Source organism: Ranitomeya imitator, chromosome 2 (genome assembly GCF_032444005.1).
Source record: "Ranitomeya imitator isolate aRanImi1 chromosome 2, aRanImi1.pri, whole genome shotgun sequence".
NCBI classification, from domain to species: Eukaryota; Metazoa; Chordata; class Amphibia; order Anura; family Dendrobatidae; genus Ranitomeya; species Ranitomeya imitator.
Window position 1 is genome coordinate 809517720 of NC_091283.1, and position 20169 is coordinate 809537888.

At 46.8% G+C, this 20169-nt stretch overlaps 1 protein-coding gene across 1 annotated transcript in view; it reads right to left on the reverse strand.

Annotated features, from left to right (window-relative positions):
• The window catches only part of LOC138665887 (opsin-VA-like), an 88568-nt gene extending 68660 nt beyond the window's left edge, over window positions 1-19908 (reverse strand). Inside the window, exon 1 of the mRNA XM_069753830.1 lies at window positions 19288-19908. Coding sequence (XP_069609931.1) covers window positions 19288-19633 — 346 coding nt within the window. The 5' untranslated portion in view covers window positions 19634-19908. The remainder of the gene's footprint in view (window positions 1-19287) is intronic.
• Between the last annotated feature and the right edge of the window lie 261 nt (window positions 19909-20169).

Sequence of the window (20169 nt, forward strand, 5' to 3'; positions counted from 1 at the left end):
CTCCTGTGTGCGTCATCTCTCACTCAGTGGGCCATAGAAAGTCTTTTTTTGTTTTCTTTGGTTTCTAAATTCTTCCTGAAAAAATCATTTTATTCTATTTTTTTTTTTCCTAAAGTCTCCCTGAAAAAAAAAAAAAAAATCAAATCAGTGGGAGATTAATATTTACATTTGTGCTTCAGTGACAGTCCTGCGTGTGTGGCATCTCTCTCATTTGTTGCCACCAACAACAACAGAGTGTGTAACATTGTGCCTGATTTTCGTTGTGGTCTCACTCACCTGTAAAGGGGTAGCTAAATCATACTGAAGTTATAGCTCACCGTGTAATTTGTGTGACAGCAACAAATACCGTTAGTTTGTTTACGTTTTTAAAACAATGAGGAAGTATGGTGGAAGAGGTCGTGGCCGGGGGCGTTCATTGTCAGCTGGTAATGAGGGTACTGGTAGTGGTGGAGCATCAGCTGGTCGTGGGAAAAAAAATATTGCACCTAAGTCTGGAGCTGTGGAGCCAGGTTCGTCGTCTGGCTACACAAGGCCTCGAACGCTCCCTTTTCTGGGAGTAGGAAAACCGCTTTTAAAGCCGGAGCAGCAAGAGCAAGTTTTGGCTTATCTTGCTGACTCAGCCTCTAGCTCTTTTGCCTCCTCTCGTGAAACTGGTAAATGTCAAAGCAGCGCGTCGTTAGTGGATGTTCACCGTCAGGGACAAGTCGCTTCCTTGTCCTCTTCAGCAAAAACAACAACAGAGAAGAATGCAGCAGGTGACACAACGGGTTACTCCATGGAGCTCTTTACACATACCGTCCCTGGCTTAGAAAGTGAAGCAGTTAACAGTCCATGCCCATTACAAGTTGAATCTGACATGGAGTGCACTGATGCACAGCCACAGCCAGACTACTATGCTGGTCCTTTGACTCAGACCACAACATTGCCCTCGCAGGGTGCTGATCAAGAATCAGACCCTGATGAGACTATGTTGCCCCATCACGAACGCTATACCACCGACCGACACGGTGACACAGACGAAGTTGCACACGAGCTACAAGAAGAGGTAATAGATGACCCAGTTCTTGACCCCGATTGGCAGCCATTGGGGGAACAGGGTGCAGGCGGCAGCAGTTCTGAAGCGGAGGAGGAGGGGCCGCAGCAGGCATCAACATCGCAACAGGTTCCATCTGCCGGGCCCGTATCTTGCCCAAAACGCGTGGCAAAGCTAAAACCTGTTGGAGGACAGCGTGGCCATCCGGTTAAAGCTCAGTCTGCAATGCCTGAAAAGGTATCCGATGCTAGAAAGAGTGCAGTCTGGCATTTTTTTAAACAACATCCAATTGATCAGCGCAAAGTCATCTGTCAAAAATGTTCAAATACCTTAAGCAGAGGACAGAATCTGAAAAGTCTCAATACAAGTTGCATGCATAGACATTTAACCACCATGCATTTGCAAGCCTGGACTAACTACCAAACGTCCCTTAAGGTTGTAGCACCCTCGGCCAATGAAGCTAGTCAGCAACGCAACATCCCTTCCGGCAGTGTAGGGCCACCATTTTCCGCACCACCTGCAGTATCTGTGCAGGTTTCTTTGCCAGGCCAAAGCCGTCAGGGTCAGGGAATCACCAGTTTCGTAGTAGGAAACACTGCATCTAGGGCACCGGTGGCAACAATACCATCTCCCACCGTCTCTCAGTCTGCCATGTCCACCGGCACCCCCGCTAGTTCCACGATCTCCAGCTCTCCAGTCCAGCTCACCCTACATGAGACTATGGTTAGAAAAAGGAAGTACTTAGCCTCGCATCCGCGTACACAGGGTTTGAACGCACACATAGCTAGACTAATCTCGTTAGAGATGATGCCCTACCGGTTAGTTGAAAGCGAAGCTTTCAAAGCCCTGATGGACTACGCTGTACCACGCTACGAGCTACCCAGTCGACACTTTTTTACCAGAAAAGCCATCCCAGGCCTCCACCAGCATGTTAAAGAGCGCATCGTCCATGCACTCAGGCAATCTGTGAGCACAAAGGTGCACCTGACAACAGATGCATGGACCAGTAGGCATGGCCAGGGACGTTACGTGTCCATCACGGCACACTGGGTAAATGTGGTGGATGCAGGGTCCACAGGGGACAGCAAGTTTGGGACAGTTCTGCCTAGCCCACGGTCTAGGAAACAATTGGCTGTAGCCGTTCGCACCCCCTCCTCCTCCTCTTCGTCCTCCTGCAGAAGCGAGAGCTCGTCCACAGACCGCAGTCGCACAACCACTCCATCCGCAGCTGCCACTGTTGCACACCAGGTCTCCCATTATGGGGCAGCTACTGGCAAACGTCAGCAGGCTGTATTGGCTATGAAGTGTTTGGGCGACAACAGACACACCGCGGAAGTTCTGTCCGAGTTCTTGCAGAAAGAAACGCAGTCGTGGCTGGGCACTGTAGATCTTGAGGCAGGCAAGGTAGTGAGTGATAACGGAAGGAATTTCATGGCTGCCATCTCCCTTTCCCAACTGAAACACATTCCTTGCCTGGCTCACACCTTAAACCTGGTGGTGCAGTGCTTCCTGAAAAGTTATCCGGGGTTATCCGACCTGCTCCTCAAAGTGCGTGGACTTTGCTCACATATCCGCCGTTCGCCCGTACACTCCAGCCGTATGCAGACCTATCAGCGTTCTTTGAACCTTCCCCAGCATCGCCTAATCATAGACGTTGCAACAAGGTGGAACTCAACACTGCACATGCTTCAGAGACTGTGTGAACAGAGGCGGGCTGTTATGTTTTTGTGGGAGGATACACATACACGGGCAGGCAGTAGGATGGCAGACATGGAGTTGTCAGGTGTGCAGTGGTCGAAGATTCAAGATATGTGTCAAGTCCTTCAGTGTTTTGAGGAATGCACACGGCTGGTTAGTGCAGACAACGCCATAATAAGCATGAGCATCCCCCTAATGCGTCTGCTGATGCAAAGTTTGACGCACATAAAGGATCAGGCGTCTGCAGCTGAGGAAGAGGAAAGCCTTGATGACAGTCAGCCATTGTGTGGCCAGGGCAGTGTACAGGACGAGGTAGCGGGCGAAGAGGAGGAGGAGGACGAGGAGGATGATGGGGATGATTATATTTTTAATGAGGAAGCTTTTCCGGGGCCACTGGAAATTGGTGGCGCGGCAAGGCCGGGTTCTGGTTTTTTGAGGGACACAAGTGACGTGGATTTGCCTGAAACTGCCCCTCAACCAAGCACAACCGCAGATTTGAGAACTGGAACTTTGGCCCACATGGCGGATTATGCCTTACGTATCCTCAAAAGGGACACACGCATAACTAAAATGATGAATGATGACGATTACTGGTTGGCCTGCCTCCTTGATCCTCGCTATAAAGGCAAATTGCAAAATATAATGCCACATGAGAACTTGGAACTAATATTAGCAACCAAACAATCAACTCTTGTTGACCGTTTGCTTCTGGCATTCCCTGCACACAGCGCCCGTGATCGTTCTCACACGAGCTGCAGGGGCCAGCAGACCAGAGGAGTTAGAGGGGCAGAAATCAGAAGTGGCGTTGGCCAGAGGGGTTTTCTGACCAGGTTGTGGAGTGATTTTGCTATGACCGCAGACAGGACAGGTACTGCAGCATCAATTCAAAGTGACAGGAGACAACATTTGTCCAGTATGGTTACAAACTATTTTTCATCCCTTATCGATGTTCTCCCTCAACCATCATTCCCATTTGATTACTGGGCATCAAAATTAGACACCTGGCCAGAATTGGCAGAATATGCATTGCAGGAGCTTGCTTGCCCGGCAGCTAGTGTCCTATCAGAAAGAGTATTCAGTGCTGCAGGTTCAATACTAACAGAAAAAAGGACTCGTCTGGCTACCCAAAATGTAGATGATCTAACCTTCATTAAAATGAACCACAACTGGATTTCGAAATCTTTTGCCCCACCTTGCCCGGCTGACACCTAGCTTTCCTATGAAAAGGTCTTGCCTGTGGACTATTCTGAATGCCTTTTCCAATCTCATAATTTTCTGCACCTGATTGTCCAGCATACGACATGTTTACACCTCACTAAATGGCCAAACTCCCCACACGGGGCCGTGGTATCGACACTTGGCGACAGCACCCGTGAGAGTGCAGTTTGTCTGAAGAGGTGGGTGAGCCCGCTTTTGGTCGATGGCACTGCCACTGGGTCCCTCCTAGTACAATAAAGTGTCTCTGGCGGTGGTGGTGCGCACCCAACGTCAGACACACCGTTGTAATATGAGGGGCCCTGGGCCTGTACCGCCGGCCACAAGACAGTTTCCCCCCACCCCAGCTCAAACAGTGCTCTACCACTTGCAAAATTATCTCACAGCTCCACCAATGTTTAGTCCTTCAATGCCTGCCACTGACAATACCATTGTATTGACATTTTTGTTATGTTAGGCCTTCGATGCCTGTCTGCGGTCACTCCTTCCACTAGGCCTCCACTGACCACACCACTGCTGCCCGTGTACCCCTGGAACCAATTTAAAATTGCCTACAGCCATGTGTTATTATTTTAGGCCTTCGATGCCTGTCTGCGGTCACTCCTTCCACTAGGCCTCCACTGACCACACCACTGCTGCCCGTGTACCCCTGTAACCAATTTAAAATTGCCTACAGCCATGTGTTATTATTTTAGGCCTTCGATGCCTGTCTGTGGTCACTCCTTCCACTAGGCCTCCACTGACCACACCACTGCTGCCCGTGTACCCCTGTAACCAATTTAAAATTGCCTACAGCCATGTGTTATTATTTTAGGCCTTCGATGCCTGTCTGCGGTCACTCCTTCCACTAGGCCTCCACTGACCACACCACTGCTGCCCGTGTACCCCTGGAACCAATTTAAAATTGCCTACAGCCATGTGTTATTATTTTAGGCCTTCGATGCCTGTCTGCGGTTACTCCTTCCACTAGGCCTCCACTGACCACACCACTGCTGCCCGTGTACCCCTGTAACCAATTTAAAATTGCCTACAGCCATGTGTTATTATTTTAGGCCTTCGATGCCTGTCTGCGGTGACTCCTTCCACTAGGCCTCCACTGACCACACCACTGCTGCCCGTGTACCCCTGGAACCAATTTAAAATTGCCTACAGCCATGTGTTATTATTTTAGGCCAGGGCTGCCACTAGGAATTTCAGGGCCCCATACTGGCAAAATTTTCAGGGCCCCTTAAGACTCCGCCCAGGCTCCACCCCAGCCCCGCCTCCACCCCTCGAACTGTCAACAGCCCCACCGCTGTCTCTTGCCAAAACTCCACTTCTCACAAATCACACATTAACAGTTCCCATTACCAGATCAAACACATAGCCAGCAGCTTTTGTTTTGGCCAAAAGGTTTTTTTAAATTTGAGACGACAACAAGGTAGACTCTTTTGGCCGAGCCCTACTCTACTCTAATCTATTAAACATTTGTTAAAATATGCAATACAATTTAGGTGTATTTTTATTTATTTTTCAATTGACCAATAATACCACATACAAGGGACAAATACCACAACACCATGACCAGACACCATATTATCACCACATAGTGACCTATAATACTATCTACAAGGAACAAATACCGCCACACCATGTGCAGACCACATATTACCACCACAGTGACTGAACAATATCACATACAAGGGACAAATACCACCGCAGCATGTCCAGACCACATATTACCATCACATGGTGACCAACTACATACAAGGAACAAATACCAACACAACATGAACAGACCACATATTACCACCACACAGTGACCGAATAATAGCACATACAAGGAACAAATACCGCTACACCATGGCCGGACAACATATTACCACCACATTGTGACTGAATAGTACAATACTGATCATTAATAAAAAAAAAATACTATCACCATAAGTGCCATTATACACAGGAGATCTGTACTTAGTATGCAGTGTGTGTACAGGTAATACAGTGGTCGCCGATGCCATTATACACAGGAGCTCTTCATATAGTGTCAGTGTACATGTAATACAGCGATCACTAGTGACATTATACACAGGAGCTCTGTATATAGTGTATAGTGTACATGTAATACAGCGATCACTAGTGACATTATACACAGGAGCTCTGTATATAGTGTATAGTGTACAGATAATATAGTGATCACTAGTGACATTATACACAGGAGCTCTGTATATAGGGTACAGTGTACATGTAATACAGCAATCACTAGTGACATTATACAAAGGAGCTCTGTATATAGTGTATAGTGTACAGATAGTATAGTGATCACCAGTGACATTATACACAGGAGCACTGTATACAGTATACAGTGTATGGTGTCAGTGTACAGGTAACATACTCACCAGTGACGTCTCTAGCTAAAGTCCTTCATCTTTGCGTTTCTTTTTAATCCAGCGCAGACCGCTATCACTTCTTTCTGCCAGGACTCGTCTCATCTGCATAAAATAACACAGTTATCTAGAGCACCGCTTCCAGAGCACATTCCCCATTTTTTCCCTTTCTTCTACACTACACATCTGACTACAGACGTTCACCCACCATTAATATATAATTGGTTATTATGCAACCCACCATTCCAAATATAAATTATAATCCGCCACTGTGCCCCCACTATCTGTATATAGCCACTTTCCTCATTTAATATATAAATTAATTAGCACCTGTATTCTTCCAATTTATTACCAGTTACTTTATCCTCAACGAACCCACTATGTACCTCCCGCTCTAACCCTTACCCCAATTCATTATAGTTACATGCCCCTTCTGCCTCAATTCATTGCCACGTCTTCTCTCTCTCCCGCCCTCTATTCATTATCAATTGATCTTCCCCACCCTCAAAATTCATTATTTGCTCTCCCCACCTTCAATACATCATTTGCTCTTCCCACCCCCAAGTTCAATTCAATTGCTGTCCACGTCCCTCACACTCACTTCATGTGCAGTCCCCATCACCCCCACTTCATCATTTAGTCCCCTATCCCCCCCGTCACTTCATCTGCAGTCCCCCTTACTTCATCATTTGCAGCCCCCTATCATTTCATCATGTGCAGAACCCCCTCAAACACACTTCATCATCTGCAGTCCCTATCACTCCCACATCATTACCTATCCCCATCCCCCCCACATCATTTGCAATTCCCATCACCCCCACATCATTTGCAGTCCCCATCTCCCACATCATCATTTGCAGTCCCCATCACCCCCACATCATTTGCAGTCCCCATCACCCCCACATCATCATTTGCAGTCCCCCCACATCATTTGCAGTCCCCATCACCCCCCATCATCATCTGCAGTCCCCATCACCCCCACATCGTTTGCAGTCCCCCAACATCATTTGCAGTCCCCATCACCCCCACATCATCATTTGCAGTCTCCATCACCCCCACATCATTTGCAGTCCCCATCACCCCCACATCATTTGCAGTCCCCATCACCCCCACATCATCATTTGCAGTCCTCCAACATCATTTGCAGTCCCCATCACCCCCACATCATCATTTGCAGTCCCCCAACATCATTTGCAGTCCCCATCACCCCCACATCATCATTTGCAGTCTCCATCACCCCACATCATTTGCAGTCTCCATCACCCCCACATCATTTGCAGTTCCCATCACCCCCACATCATTTGCAGTCCCCCTCACCCCCACATCATCATTTGCAGTCCCCCAACATCATTTGCAGTCCCCATCACCCCCACATCATCATTTGCAGTCTCCATCACTCCCACATCATTTGCAGTTCCCATCACCCCCACATCATTTGCAGTCCCCATCACCCCCACATCATCATTTGCAGTCCCCCAACATCATTTGCAGTCCCCATCACCCCCCATCATTTGCAGTCCCCATCACCCCCACATCATCATTTGCAGTCCCCCAACATCATTTGCAGTCCCCATCACCCCCACATCATTTGCAGTCCCCATCACCCCCACATCATTTGCAGTCCCCATCACCCCCACATCATCATTTGCAGTCCCCCAACATCATTTGCAGTCCCCATCACCCCCACATCATCATTTGCAGTCTCCATCACCCCCACATCATTTGCAGTCTCCATCACCCCCACATCATTTGCAGTTCCCATCACCCCCACATCATTTGCAGTTCCCATCACCCCCACATCATTTGCAGTTCCCATCACCCCCACATCATTTGCAGTCCCCATCACCCCACATCATCATTTGCAGTCCCCATCACCCCACATCATCATTTGCAGTCCCCATAACCCCACATCATTTGCAGTCCCCATCACCCCCACATCATTTGCAGTCCCCATAACCCCACATCATTTGCAGTCCCCATCACCCCCACATCATTTGCAGTCCCCCAACATCATTTGCAGTCCCCATCATCCCCACATCATTTGCAGTTCCCATCACCCCCACATCATCATTTGCAGTCCCCCAACATCATTTGCAGTCCCCATCATCCCCACATCATTTGCAGTCCCCATCACCCCCACATCATTTGCAGTCCCCCAACATCATTTGCAGTCCCCATCACCCCCACATCATTTGCAGTCCCCCAACATCATTTGCAGTCCCCATCATCCCCACATCATTTGCAGTCCCCATCACCCCCACATCATCATTTGCAGTCCCCATCACCCCCACATCATCATTTGCAGTCCCCTATCCCCCCTTCACTTCATTTGCAGTCCCCCTTACTTCATTTGCAGCCCCAATCATTTCATGTGTAGTACCCCCTCAAATACACTTTATCATTTGCAGCCCCCTATTATTTCATCATGTACAGTACTCCCTAAAACACACCCCATCATCTGCAGTCTCACTCCCCCCCACCTCACCTCACCTATTAAAAAAACAAAAATGTTTTTTATACTTACCTCAGTCGTTCCCGGGGCGTCTAGTGTTGTCAGCAGTGAAGCAGCAGCTAGAATGTATGGGCTGCTGAGAGGACCTGACAGGAGCCCCTACATTCTAGCACATTCACTACTGAGACGGCTAGAATGTATGGGCTGTAGTCAGGACCTGCAGGGAGCCCATACATTCTAGCCACAGCCGAGCAGGAGCTGTGCAGCCGACTAGGTGAGACGGCCGTGCACAGCTCCAAAAAGGCTCCCGGGCCCCAGCGCCGCAGTGCACAGTATTTTACTACATGATGGGGCCCGATCAGTAGAAGCACAACAGTGGGGCCCCGGATCTGCGGGCCCCTCTGTGTACTGCTGCTGACCGGGCCCCATACAGCAGTAATGGCTGTAATGCCCTGATGGCGGCCCTGTTTTAGGCCTTCGATGCCTGTCTGCGGTCACTCCTTCCACTAGGCCTCCACTGACCACACCACTGCTGCCCGTGTACCCCTGGAACCAATTTAAAATTGCCTACAGCCATGTGTTATTATTTTAGGCCTTCGATGCCTGTCTGCGGTCACTCCTTCCACTAGGCCTCCACTGACCACACCACTGCTGCCCGTGTACCCCTGTAACCAATTTAAAATTGCCTACAGCCATGTGTTATTATTTTAGGCCTTCGATGCCTGTCTGTGGTCACTCCTTCCACTAGGCCTCCACTGACCACACCACTGCTGCCCGTGTACCCCTGGAACCAATTTAAAATTGCCTACAGCCATGTGTTATTATTTTAGGCCTTCGATGCCTGTCTGCGGTCACTCCTTCCACTAGGCCTCCACTGACCACACCACTGCTGCCCGTGTACCCCTGTAACCAATTTAAAATTGCCTACAGCCATGTGTTATTATTTTAGGCCTTCGATGCCTGTCTGCGGTCACTCCTTCCACTAGGCCTCCACTGACCACACCACTGCTGCCCGTGTACCCCTGGAACCAATTTAAAATTGCCTACAGCCATGTGTTATTATTTTAGGCCTTCGATGCCTGTCTGCGGTCACTCCTTCCACTAGGCCTCCACTGACCACACCACTGCTGCCCGTGTACCCCTGTAACCAATTTAAAATTGCCTACAGCCATGTGTTATTATTTTAGGCCTTCGATGCCTGTCTGTGGTCACTCCTTCCACTAGGCCTCCACTGACCACACCACTGCTGCCCGTGTACCCCTGGAACCAATTTAAAATTGCCTACAGCCATGTGTTATTATTTTAGGCCTTCGATGCCTGTCTGCGGTCACTCCTTCCACTAGGCCTCCACTGACCACACCACTGCTGCCCGTGTACCCCTGTAACCAATTTAAAATTGCCTACAGCCATGTGTTATTATTTTAGGCCTTCGATGCCTGTCTGCGGTCACTCCTTCCACTAGGCCTCCACTGACCACACCACTGCTGCCCGTGTACCCCTGGAACCAACATCAGAAAATATAAAAATAAGTATTTTGCTTATAAAAAAGAAAATACTGGAGAGATATCAAATGCAGACATTTTAACATTAAAAACAAACACATACAACAAAAATCTGGTACAGTACTAAAAATGGCCACCAGCTACAATAACTTTCTCCTGCAAGTAGTTAACTGAAAGGTTTTTTCAATTTTAAACACAGATATGGCATCCACCGAGTGTTGTCCTGTCGCGTCTTCTTTATATTATTGCCAAGAAGATGCAAAACAATGAAAATAATAAAATCATTATTTACCAAAAAAATAGAGTAAGTCAAAACCACATTGCAAATAAACATTCATTACAAATAAAGAAGCAGGGCGCGTCCGAGGGTGAGTATATACCTAATAAGAATATAATCACCCTCGGACGCGCCCTGCTTCTTTCCGACAGCCTTCCTTCCTAAGAATCAGCCCTTCCGTGGTGTAGAGAGAGGGTTTGTTACACTCCAAGGTGTTCCCCAGGTTGCCTTTCCTGAGCTTCGATCTTCCGGCTCTCGTTTAGTAGTTGTTGGAAACTACGCTGCATTGGGCCTACAAATTGGGTATGGGGTGTAGAGAGATGGTGTGTTCCACTCCAAGGTGTTCCCCAGGTTGCCTTTCCTGAGCTTCGATCTTCCGGCTCTCGTTTAGTAGTTGTTGGAAACTACGCTGCATTAGGCCTACAAATTGGGTATGGGGTGTAGAGAGATGGTGTGTTCCACTCCAAGGTGTTCCCCAGGTTTCCTCTCCATTGCTTCGATCTTCCGGCTCTCGTTTAGTAGTTGTTGGAAACTACGCTGCATTAGACCTACAAATTGGGTATGGGGTGTAGAGAGATGGTGTGTTACACTCCAAGGTGTTCCCCAGGTTTCCTCTCCATTGCTTCGATCTTCCGGCTCTCGTTTAGTAGTTGTTGGAAACTACGCTGCATTAGGCCTACAAATTGGGTATGGGGTGTAGAGAGATGGTGTGTTACACTCCAAGGTGTTCCCCAGGTTTCCTCTCCATTGCTTCGATCTTCCGGCTCTCGTTTAGTAGTTGTTGGAAACTACGCTGCATTAGGCCTACAAATTGGGTATGGGGTGTAGAGAGATGGTGTGTTACACTCCAAGGTGTTCCCCAGGTTTCCTCTCCATTGCTTCGATCTTCCGGCTCTCGTTTAGTAGTTGTTGGAAACTACGCTGCATTAGGCTTACAAATTGGGTATGGGGTGTAGAGAGATGGTGTGTTACACTCCAAGGTGTTCCCCAGGTTTCCTCTCCATTGCTTCGATCTTCCGGCTCTCGTTTAGTAGTTGTTGGAAACTACGCTGCATTAGGCCTACAAATTGGGTATGGGGTGTAGAGAGATGGTGTGTTCCACTCCAAGGTGCTCCCCAGGTTTCCTCGCCAATGCTTCGATCATCATGCTCTCGTTTAGTAGTTGTTGGAAACTACGCTGCATTAGACCTACAAATTGGGTATGGGGTGTAGAGAGATGGTGTGTTCCACTCCAAGGTGTTCTCCAGGTTGCCTTTCCTGAACTTCTATCTTCAGGCTCTCATTAAATTGTGGTTAAACGGAACAACTGCATTTGGCGTACTAGTTGGTTTGGGGCCTACTATCGGTGTCTGCCGCTCCTTGCTGTTCTCCTGGTTTCCTGTCCTGAAATTCCGTTTTCAGGCGCTCGTTAAGTAGTTGTTAATGTTAGACTGCATTTGGCCTACTAGTTGGGTTGGGGCCTACTATCGGTGTCTGCCACTCCTTGCTGTTCTCCTCCACTGAACAAAGCTGTGCCGCCTGTTTACTACTGTTGCCAATTTTGAACTGCATTTCGACTACTTACTGATTTGGGCCTACTCTCTGTGTCAGCCTCTCATTCCAGTTGTCCTCCACTGCAATGCCCCCTGATTAGTCCTGTGTTACCAATTTTGAACTGCATTTAGCCCACTTTATTCTTTGGGCCTATATCTGTGTTTCCTCCTCATCCTGCCCATTGCCCAGCCAGTGATAGATGAGTCTGCTGGTACATTGACCCATAACGCAACATTTCCCGTGCACGCTACACTGCAAGATTGTGACCCTGCTGAAAGTCAGGTCCCCCTTCCCGCATACCATACCACCTTACACGGGGACAAACAGGAAGGTGCAGATGAAAGTGCAGGTTCCTTCATCAGGTGGGGGGAGGAATACTAGTTGGCGACGTCACTGGCACAGGGCCTCTCATGGTACGCAAAAGTGTTGCTGCCGGTGGGAGGCGCCCCCGCCGTGCAAACACACCGCTGTACTTTGAGGGGCCCTGTGCCAGTGCCAATGCCAACGAGTGGGCCCCCCCTGCTTGCTCAGGTTCACAGCACTTGCAAAGTTGAAATACTTACCTCTCCCTGCTCCACTGCCGTGACGTGGTCCAGATTTCCTGGGCCCACTAATTACTTGAACCAGCCCTACCCACCACAACTTTAGCCAAATGACCCCCAATTTCAAATGCCTTCCAATTATTATAAGGTAAATTACGCTTGACAAGCTTCATTAAGAAGAATGGATGGTTTTGACATTAAAATGGGCACTCTAGGTGTTTTCCTGGCCCCCACTCACTGCCGACTATGCTGCCCCATTGACTTGCATTGGGTTTCGTGTTTCGGTCGATCCCGACTTTACGTCATAATCGGCCGATTTCACTCGACCCGACTTTTGAGATAGTCGGGTTTCGCGAAACCCGGCTCGACTCTAAAAAGGTCAAGGTCGCTCAACTCTACTCAGGACTCATCTTCCTTAAGGCTGACCAAACTCTATACCGAGCCTCCGAACGGATTGAGGTTCCTGGTGGAGGCTGCCTCTTGCATCTGCTGCATCAACAGGTTATTTGTCTGCTGCAATTGGTGCTGCTCCTGCTGCTGTTTCTGTTTTTATTGGTGCTGAAGCTGCAGCTGCTACTTATTATGTAGTTCCTGATGTTGTTGCTGCTGCTCCTGCTGGTGCTGCTGGAACTATAGCTGCTGCAGGTGCTGCTCTTGTTGCCGTTGGTGAGTGAGGACCATCTGCTTCAAAAGCTCCTCCATCTTGTCAGCAGGCTTGGGCTTCAGTGTCGCAGTTCTAATCCCTGACATGCAGCATGCTTTGTGGTATGCCTCAGTTCACACTACCTGCATTCTCCACCATATGTAGTGCTGTGGGGTTGGTGCAGTGTGACAGACAGGCAGTGACCCAGGAAAAGTTCAAAAGCAAAGTCTCTTTTTAATGGTCAGCCTACTCACAAACAGAACAAAGTAAATAGGATACTTTGTATCGCAACCGGGAAACAGGATAGTCCATAACCAGGATCGATTACTGTGGGCGGCTGCACAGCCATGTATGCTGAGGGGTGCCAGGCCTTTTGGCTTCACTTGGCCTTGTAGCTCGGCTTGCCTATGCTACATCACACAGGTGGAGCTCTGCAGAGCCTTCTGCTCTGCACACATGCAAAAGCCAAACTGAGACACCCAACCCTCGGCTGCAGGGGTTTTTACCAAAGTACCTGTGGCCATAGGCCACCTGGAAAACCCGGGCTGGGGGAGGAAACGGACTGCCCCACTACCATCCTGTAGTCTGTTTAAAAAATAAGACCCCAGAACAGGCTTTCCTAAGTCTACTTTGGACAAATAGCTTGCCCAAGTCCAACACTGACTTTAATTCTGCATTGCAATCATAGCTAAACCAGTAACTGCAATGCACTCCCACAGCCTCCATATGTTTCCTTGCACATCCTGGGGGACACATAGTGACCTTCGCATATAACACCGGTCACTGCCTCACAAAAAAGACCAACGCTTTTAAAGACTTGCAATAATTTGGGTCCCCATTAGAGCTTTTGCTTTAGGGCCCATGCTGTTCAAATTAAGTCACAGTACATAATCACCAAATCCCAGTACCAGCACCAAAGAATCCTCACAGCGTGCGAGCTCTGCGAGGATTCAGAAGTCTGCAGTCACACACAGTCACTGCAGACTTTAACTTCAAGCTTGGACAACTACTTTAACCAAAAATTCTGTAATGAAACTGATATTTCCGCCATACAGTGACCATATTATTGTAATATCTGGTCTACACCAGTGCTCTGCAGACCATATATGAGCACATTGTGCAGGTTCTCACCAGTGACGTCTCGCTTATTGTTGTCATTTTTTTCCTTTTCCTTTGCATTCAGTCCAGACCACCACGACCTTTAATTCCATCCATAACTCGTTCCTGCAAAATGTAACACACATACATCTGCCTTTTACTGATTTTTCAGGAACCTCCTCACATTCTGCCACCTTTACTCAAACCACAACTTGTGATTCCTTATAATAATTCCCCTGTGCTTCATTTAATAATGCGCCCCCTTGACCTCCTATAATAATAACCTTGTACCTCATTATAATAATAAAAAATATCCCCTGTACTTTCTTATATTAATAATAATATTGGCTCCTTGCTTCCCCTTAAATGATAACAATCCCCTATTGTGCCTCCATATAGTAATGACCTCAGTGCCTCTTTACTGTAATAATGCTCCTGAGTAGGGATGTACATAGAAATAACAGGTCCCATAAAAAAAAGTCCTATGACGTCACAGGCAAAGAAGAAGACATCTCCCAACAATATAAGAAATGGTTAAGGAAATGTATTGCAGCACTTAGACAGTTATTTTGCTCCTACTGAAGCCCCCAAGTGGTGTCACTCACTATGATACCCCTTTCATTACTCCTGCAGAGTATTATGCCCTCACAAAGCTTGATGACCCCACACAGTATGGTTGCCCCACAAAGCTTACACAAAGTATGATGCCCCACAGCACCCCACACTGTAAGATTGTCACCACAGCGTCCCATGCAGTATGGTATCCACCACAGCCCTCAATACACAGTACTAGATGGTGGCCCGATTCTAACGCATCGGGTATTCTAGAATATGCATGTCCACATAGTATATTGCCCAGCCACGTAGTATATTGCCCAGTCACGTAGTATATAGCGCAGCCACGTAGTATATTGCCCAGCCACGTAGTATATTGCCCAGCCACGTAGTATATTGTCCAGCCACCTAGTATATTACCCAGCCACCTAGTATATTGCCCAGCCACGTAGTATATTGTCCAGTCACGTAGTATATTGCCCAGTCACGTAGTGTATTGCCCAGCCACGTAGTATATTGCCCAGCCACGTAGTATATTGCACAGCGACGGAGTATACAGCACAGAGCCATGTAGTATACAGACTTAAAATAAAAAATAAACATATACTCACCCTCCGTTGAAGTCCGGTCCCAGGGTTGGTATGGGCGCAGGACCTGTGATGACGTCGCGGTCACATGACCGTGACATCATGGCAGGTCCTTGTCGCATACCATCCTTGCCACCGGAACCTGCCGCTTGCATGCAGCGGTTACCGAAGCATCGCGAGGAGCGGGAAAGGCGCCAGAATGTGAGTATATGATGATGTTTTATTTTTTTTATTATTTTTAACATTAGATCTTTTTACTATTGAGGCTGCATAGACACGCGGTCCATTAGCGCTGCCATTAACCCTGTGTGAGCGCTGACTGGAGGGGAGTACGGAGCAGGCACTGACTGCGGGGAGGAAGGAGCGGCCATGTTGCCACCGGACTGCGCCCGTCGCTGATTGGTCGTGGCAATGGTCGTGGGCATTTTGCCATGACCAATCAGCGACTTGGATTCCATGACAGACAGAGGCCGCGACCAATGAATATCCGTGACAGAAAGAAAGACAGACAGACAGACAGAAGGACAGAAAGACGGAAGTGACCCTTAGACAATTATATAGTAGATGAGAAGTACCACAGACCTCCACATGGGTTGATGTCCACCACACGACCCTATATAAAGTGTGACATCCACCGAAGCCCCTCGTACATTATGAGGATCCCAAAGCCCCCACACAGTATGATGGTCACCCCTTCCCCCAACATAGCATAACGTACTCCATAAACCTCCAGCCCATTTGCCAGAATTGCCAGATGGCCAGTCCGGCCCTGCCTGATAGCACATATACTATATATCATTCCTGATAACACATGTACATAGCACATATACCATATAGTATTCCTGATGGCAAATGTAAATAGTATATATACTATAGCACATATACCATATATCATTCCTGATAACACATGCACATAGCACACACACACAACGTATAGTGTTCCTCATAGCACATATACCATGTAGTATACCTAATAGTACAAGTACCATATATCATTCCTGATAGCACATATACTATATATAATTGCTCCTAGCACATGCACATAGCACATATACTGTACCATATATCATTCTTGCTAGCACATGTACATAGCACATATACCATATATTATCCCTGATAGCACATATAGTATATATCATTCCTGATAGCACATGTACATAGTACCTAGCAGTACATATACCATATAGTATTCCTGATGGAAAATGTAAATAGTATATACTATAGCACATATACCATATATCATTCCTGATAGCACATGTATATAGCACATATACTGCATATCATTCCTGATAGCACATGTATATAGCACATATACTGTATATCATTCCTGATAGTACATATACCATATATCATCCCTGATAGCACATGTACATAGCACATACACCATTTATAAGTCCTGATAGCACATGTACATTGCACATATACCATATTTGCACATATACCATATATCATTCCTGATAGCACATGTATATAGCACATATGCCATGTAGCATTACTGATAGCATATGTAGCATATCATAAACCTAACAGCACATAGCACATATACCATATATCAGTGTAACAGACACATATATTGATAGTTTATAACGATATTGAATAAAAGCAGAATTGAAATTCCCAGAACTGAGTGTTACAGCCAATCAGGAAACAGTGCAGAATCATGTGAACCAAAAACTGTCTAAAAATTGCTGTATTGCCCCCAAAGTGGTTGAATCCTTAAATATTAATACATTTAAGCATAATTGCCTTTTTCCATATCATTCACATTCAGGATTACGAGCAAATGAAATAGAAGACCCAAAAAAGTTCTTGCTGACAATAGAACTATTAAGGGTTATTCCGATTGACAGATTTGCTTATTTTTTGTATCACAGTATAAGGCTGCCTTCACACTATCAGTATTTGGTCAGTATTTTACATCAGTATTTGTAGCCAAAACCAGGAGTGGGTGATAAATCCAGAAGTGGTGCATATGTTTCTGTTATACTTTTCCTCTGATTGTTCCACTCCTGGTTTTGGCTACAAATACTGATGTAAAATACTGACCAAATACTGCTAGTGTGACGGCAGCCTAACAATAAATCTTAGAAAAGTTCTGTAAATGGATAAGATGCCATTCATTTAATTTTTAGCTAATGTGCCAGCACTGCCAGAACTAAACTTCCGCTGCAAACAGAAGCCGCGGGAATATTTAAAGCAGCCGGATCCCCGATGATGAAGGTCCAACTTCGTTTTGTTAGTTTTTTTTTTTACTTTTTAAATGGAGAAAAGGATTATTTGATAATATAATCTAGATATTTCGAGGCTCCCTGGAGCTTGTCTGTAGGCAGATCTGATCTCACCTCCTCTCTAATGTCATCTGTACAGAAAGTTCTAAATTAATTATGTCATTCTAGTGCTGTCGGAGGGAGAACATTGGGCTGAATCGCTTTGGCTAACACCTGTTGAAAAGAAAACGTGGTTGGATTAAACTACAGAGATGTAGCAGTGCAGAGTTTGATGAAGAAATGGCTAAGGGTATGTGCCAATTCTGAGGTGGAAAATCTGCAGCGTCAGAAACTGCTGCAGATTTTGCTGTGAATATGATGCTGATGCGGAATTGCTGCAATTTATACTGCGGTGACATATGCAATACAAATTGATATGCAGATTTTACTTCCACATCGACTTACACAAATTGACAGGCTGTGGATATTACTTCCGCAGTTGCAATCAATTTCCACAAATTGGCACGCTGTGGATTTAACCTCCTCAACGACAGTTGTCTTGCATGAATGGCACCCTGCGGATTTAACTTCCACAGCGGCAGGTCGTCTTGCACAAATTGGAACGCTGCGGATTTTACTTCCACAGCGGCAGTCATCTTGCACAAATTGGCACGCTGCGGATTTTACTTCCACAGCGGCTGTCGTCTTGCACAAATTGGCACGCTGCGGATTTTACTTCCACAGCGGTGGTTGTCTTGCACAAATTGGCATGCTGCAGATTTTACCTCCACAGCGGCAGTCATCTTGCCAAATTGGCGTGCTGTGCATTTTACTTCCACAGCAGCGGTCATCTTACACAAATTAGCATGCTGCGGATTTTACCTCCACAGCGGCAGTCGTCTTGCACAAATTGGCACACTGCGGTTTTTACTTCCACAGCGGTGGTTGTCTTGCACAAATTGGCATGCTGCAGATTTTACTTCCATAGCTGCAGTCATCTTTCACAAATTAGCATGCTGCGGATTTTACCTCCATAGCGGCAGTCTTCCTGCACAAATTGGCGTGCTGTGGATTTTACTTCCACAGCAGTGGTTGACTTACACAAATTGGCACACTGCGGATTTTACGTCCACAGCGGCGGTCGTCTTGCACAAATTGGCACACTGCGGATTTTACTTCCACAGCGGCTGTCATCTTGCACAAATTGGCACACTGCGGATTTTACTTTCACAGTGGCGGTCGACTTGCACAAATTGGCACTTGGCAGATTTTACTTTCACAGCGGTGGTTGTCTTGCAGAAATTGTCACACTGCGGATTTTACTTACACAGCGGCGGTCATTTGGCACAAATTGGCATGTCTCGGATTTTACCTCGAGTTTAGCTTTTCCCTACTGTCTATGGATATGATTTTGTGAAACCTCATCCACAATGCTGCTCTTGGTAAAAGCAGTAGATTTGGATCTCGAAAATCCACTGTGAATACAACCTATGTACACCTACCGTAAACGTCATTTTCAGTTCTGCTGCATCTGTATGGTACAAAAATTAAGTGAAGGATAACAATGTCCAATTCTTACCAAAAAAAGTTACTGCAAACCCTTCGACCACGCAAGCCCATGGTCCCAGGTAAAAGTATCCTTTACTATTGGTGGCAATGCTAATACTGCCACCAACAATGGAAACCAAGAAGTCCGCCACTGACAAGTTCACGATGATGTAGTTTAGCGGCTGTCTCAGCTGTTTGAACTTAAGGGTCACTATGATGACAATAAAGTTCTCGATAATTGATAAAGTCGTGATCAGGAACATCAGAGCCGTCAAAAGTTGGAAGTTCCATGGCTCAATGGACTTCAGGGGTCCATTAAATGGGCTCCACTGGGTGGTCGTCTCAAGGCTGGCTGGTAGAGAATCATTGGAAGGCATGTTGATGCTGTCAACTTCACGAAGAAGTAAAAGTAAAGGTGGAAGCAAATAAGTTCATCTGCAAGTCTTCCAACAAGAAAAAGTATTTTGCAGTCTTGGTGAAGATCGTATCAACATTCTGGATATTTCGTAAAAAAAGTTTTTAAAGGGTGCCAATGAAGAAATGCATCAGAAGGTTAGTCACCAAGAGAATCAATGAACTCCAAGAAATGTTGTATCTTGTGTACGTCCCCTTATATACATGTGCCATGGATTCAGGCGTGCTCCTGTGCAGCCACCCTTCAGCGGACAGCAGCAGTGATGAAAACCTCACCACTGCATTCCTGTTTTGTAGTAGAACATAACACTGGGATCCCTCCCAGACCGAATGCAGAAAAAGAGTTAATCCCCTCCCTTCTCATAAGAAGGCAGGGTTCCTCAGCACAGTGTGTGGACCAGTTTCCTAGCCTCATCTGCTAATAAAAGTGCAAGGAGGTGATGACAAGGGTGGAAGTAGCCTCCTGGAATAGAGCAATGCAAAATACCAGGAGAAGGTT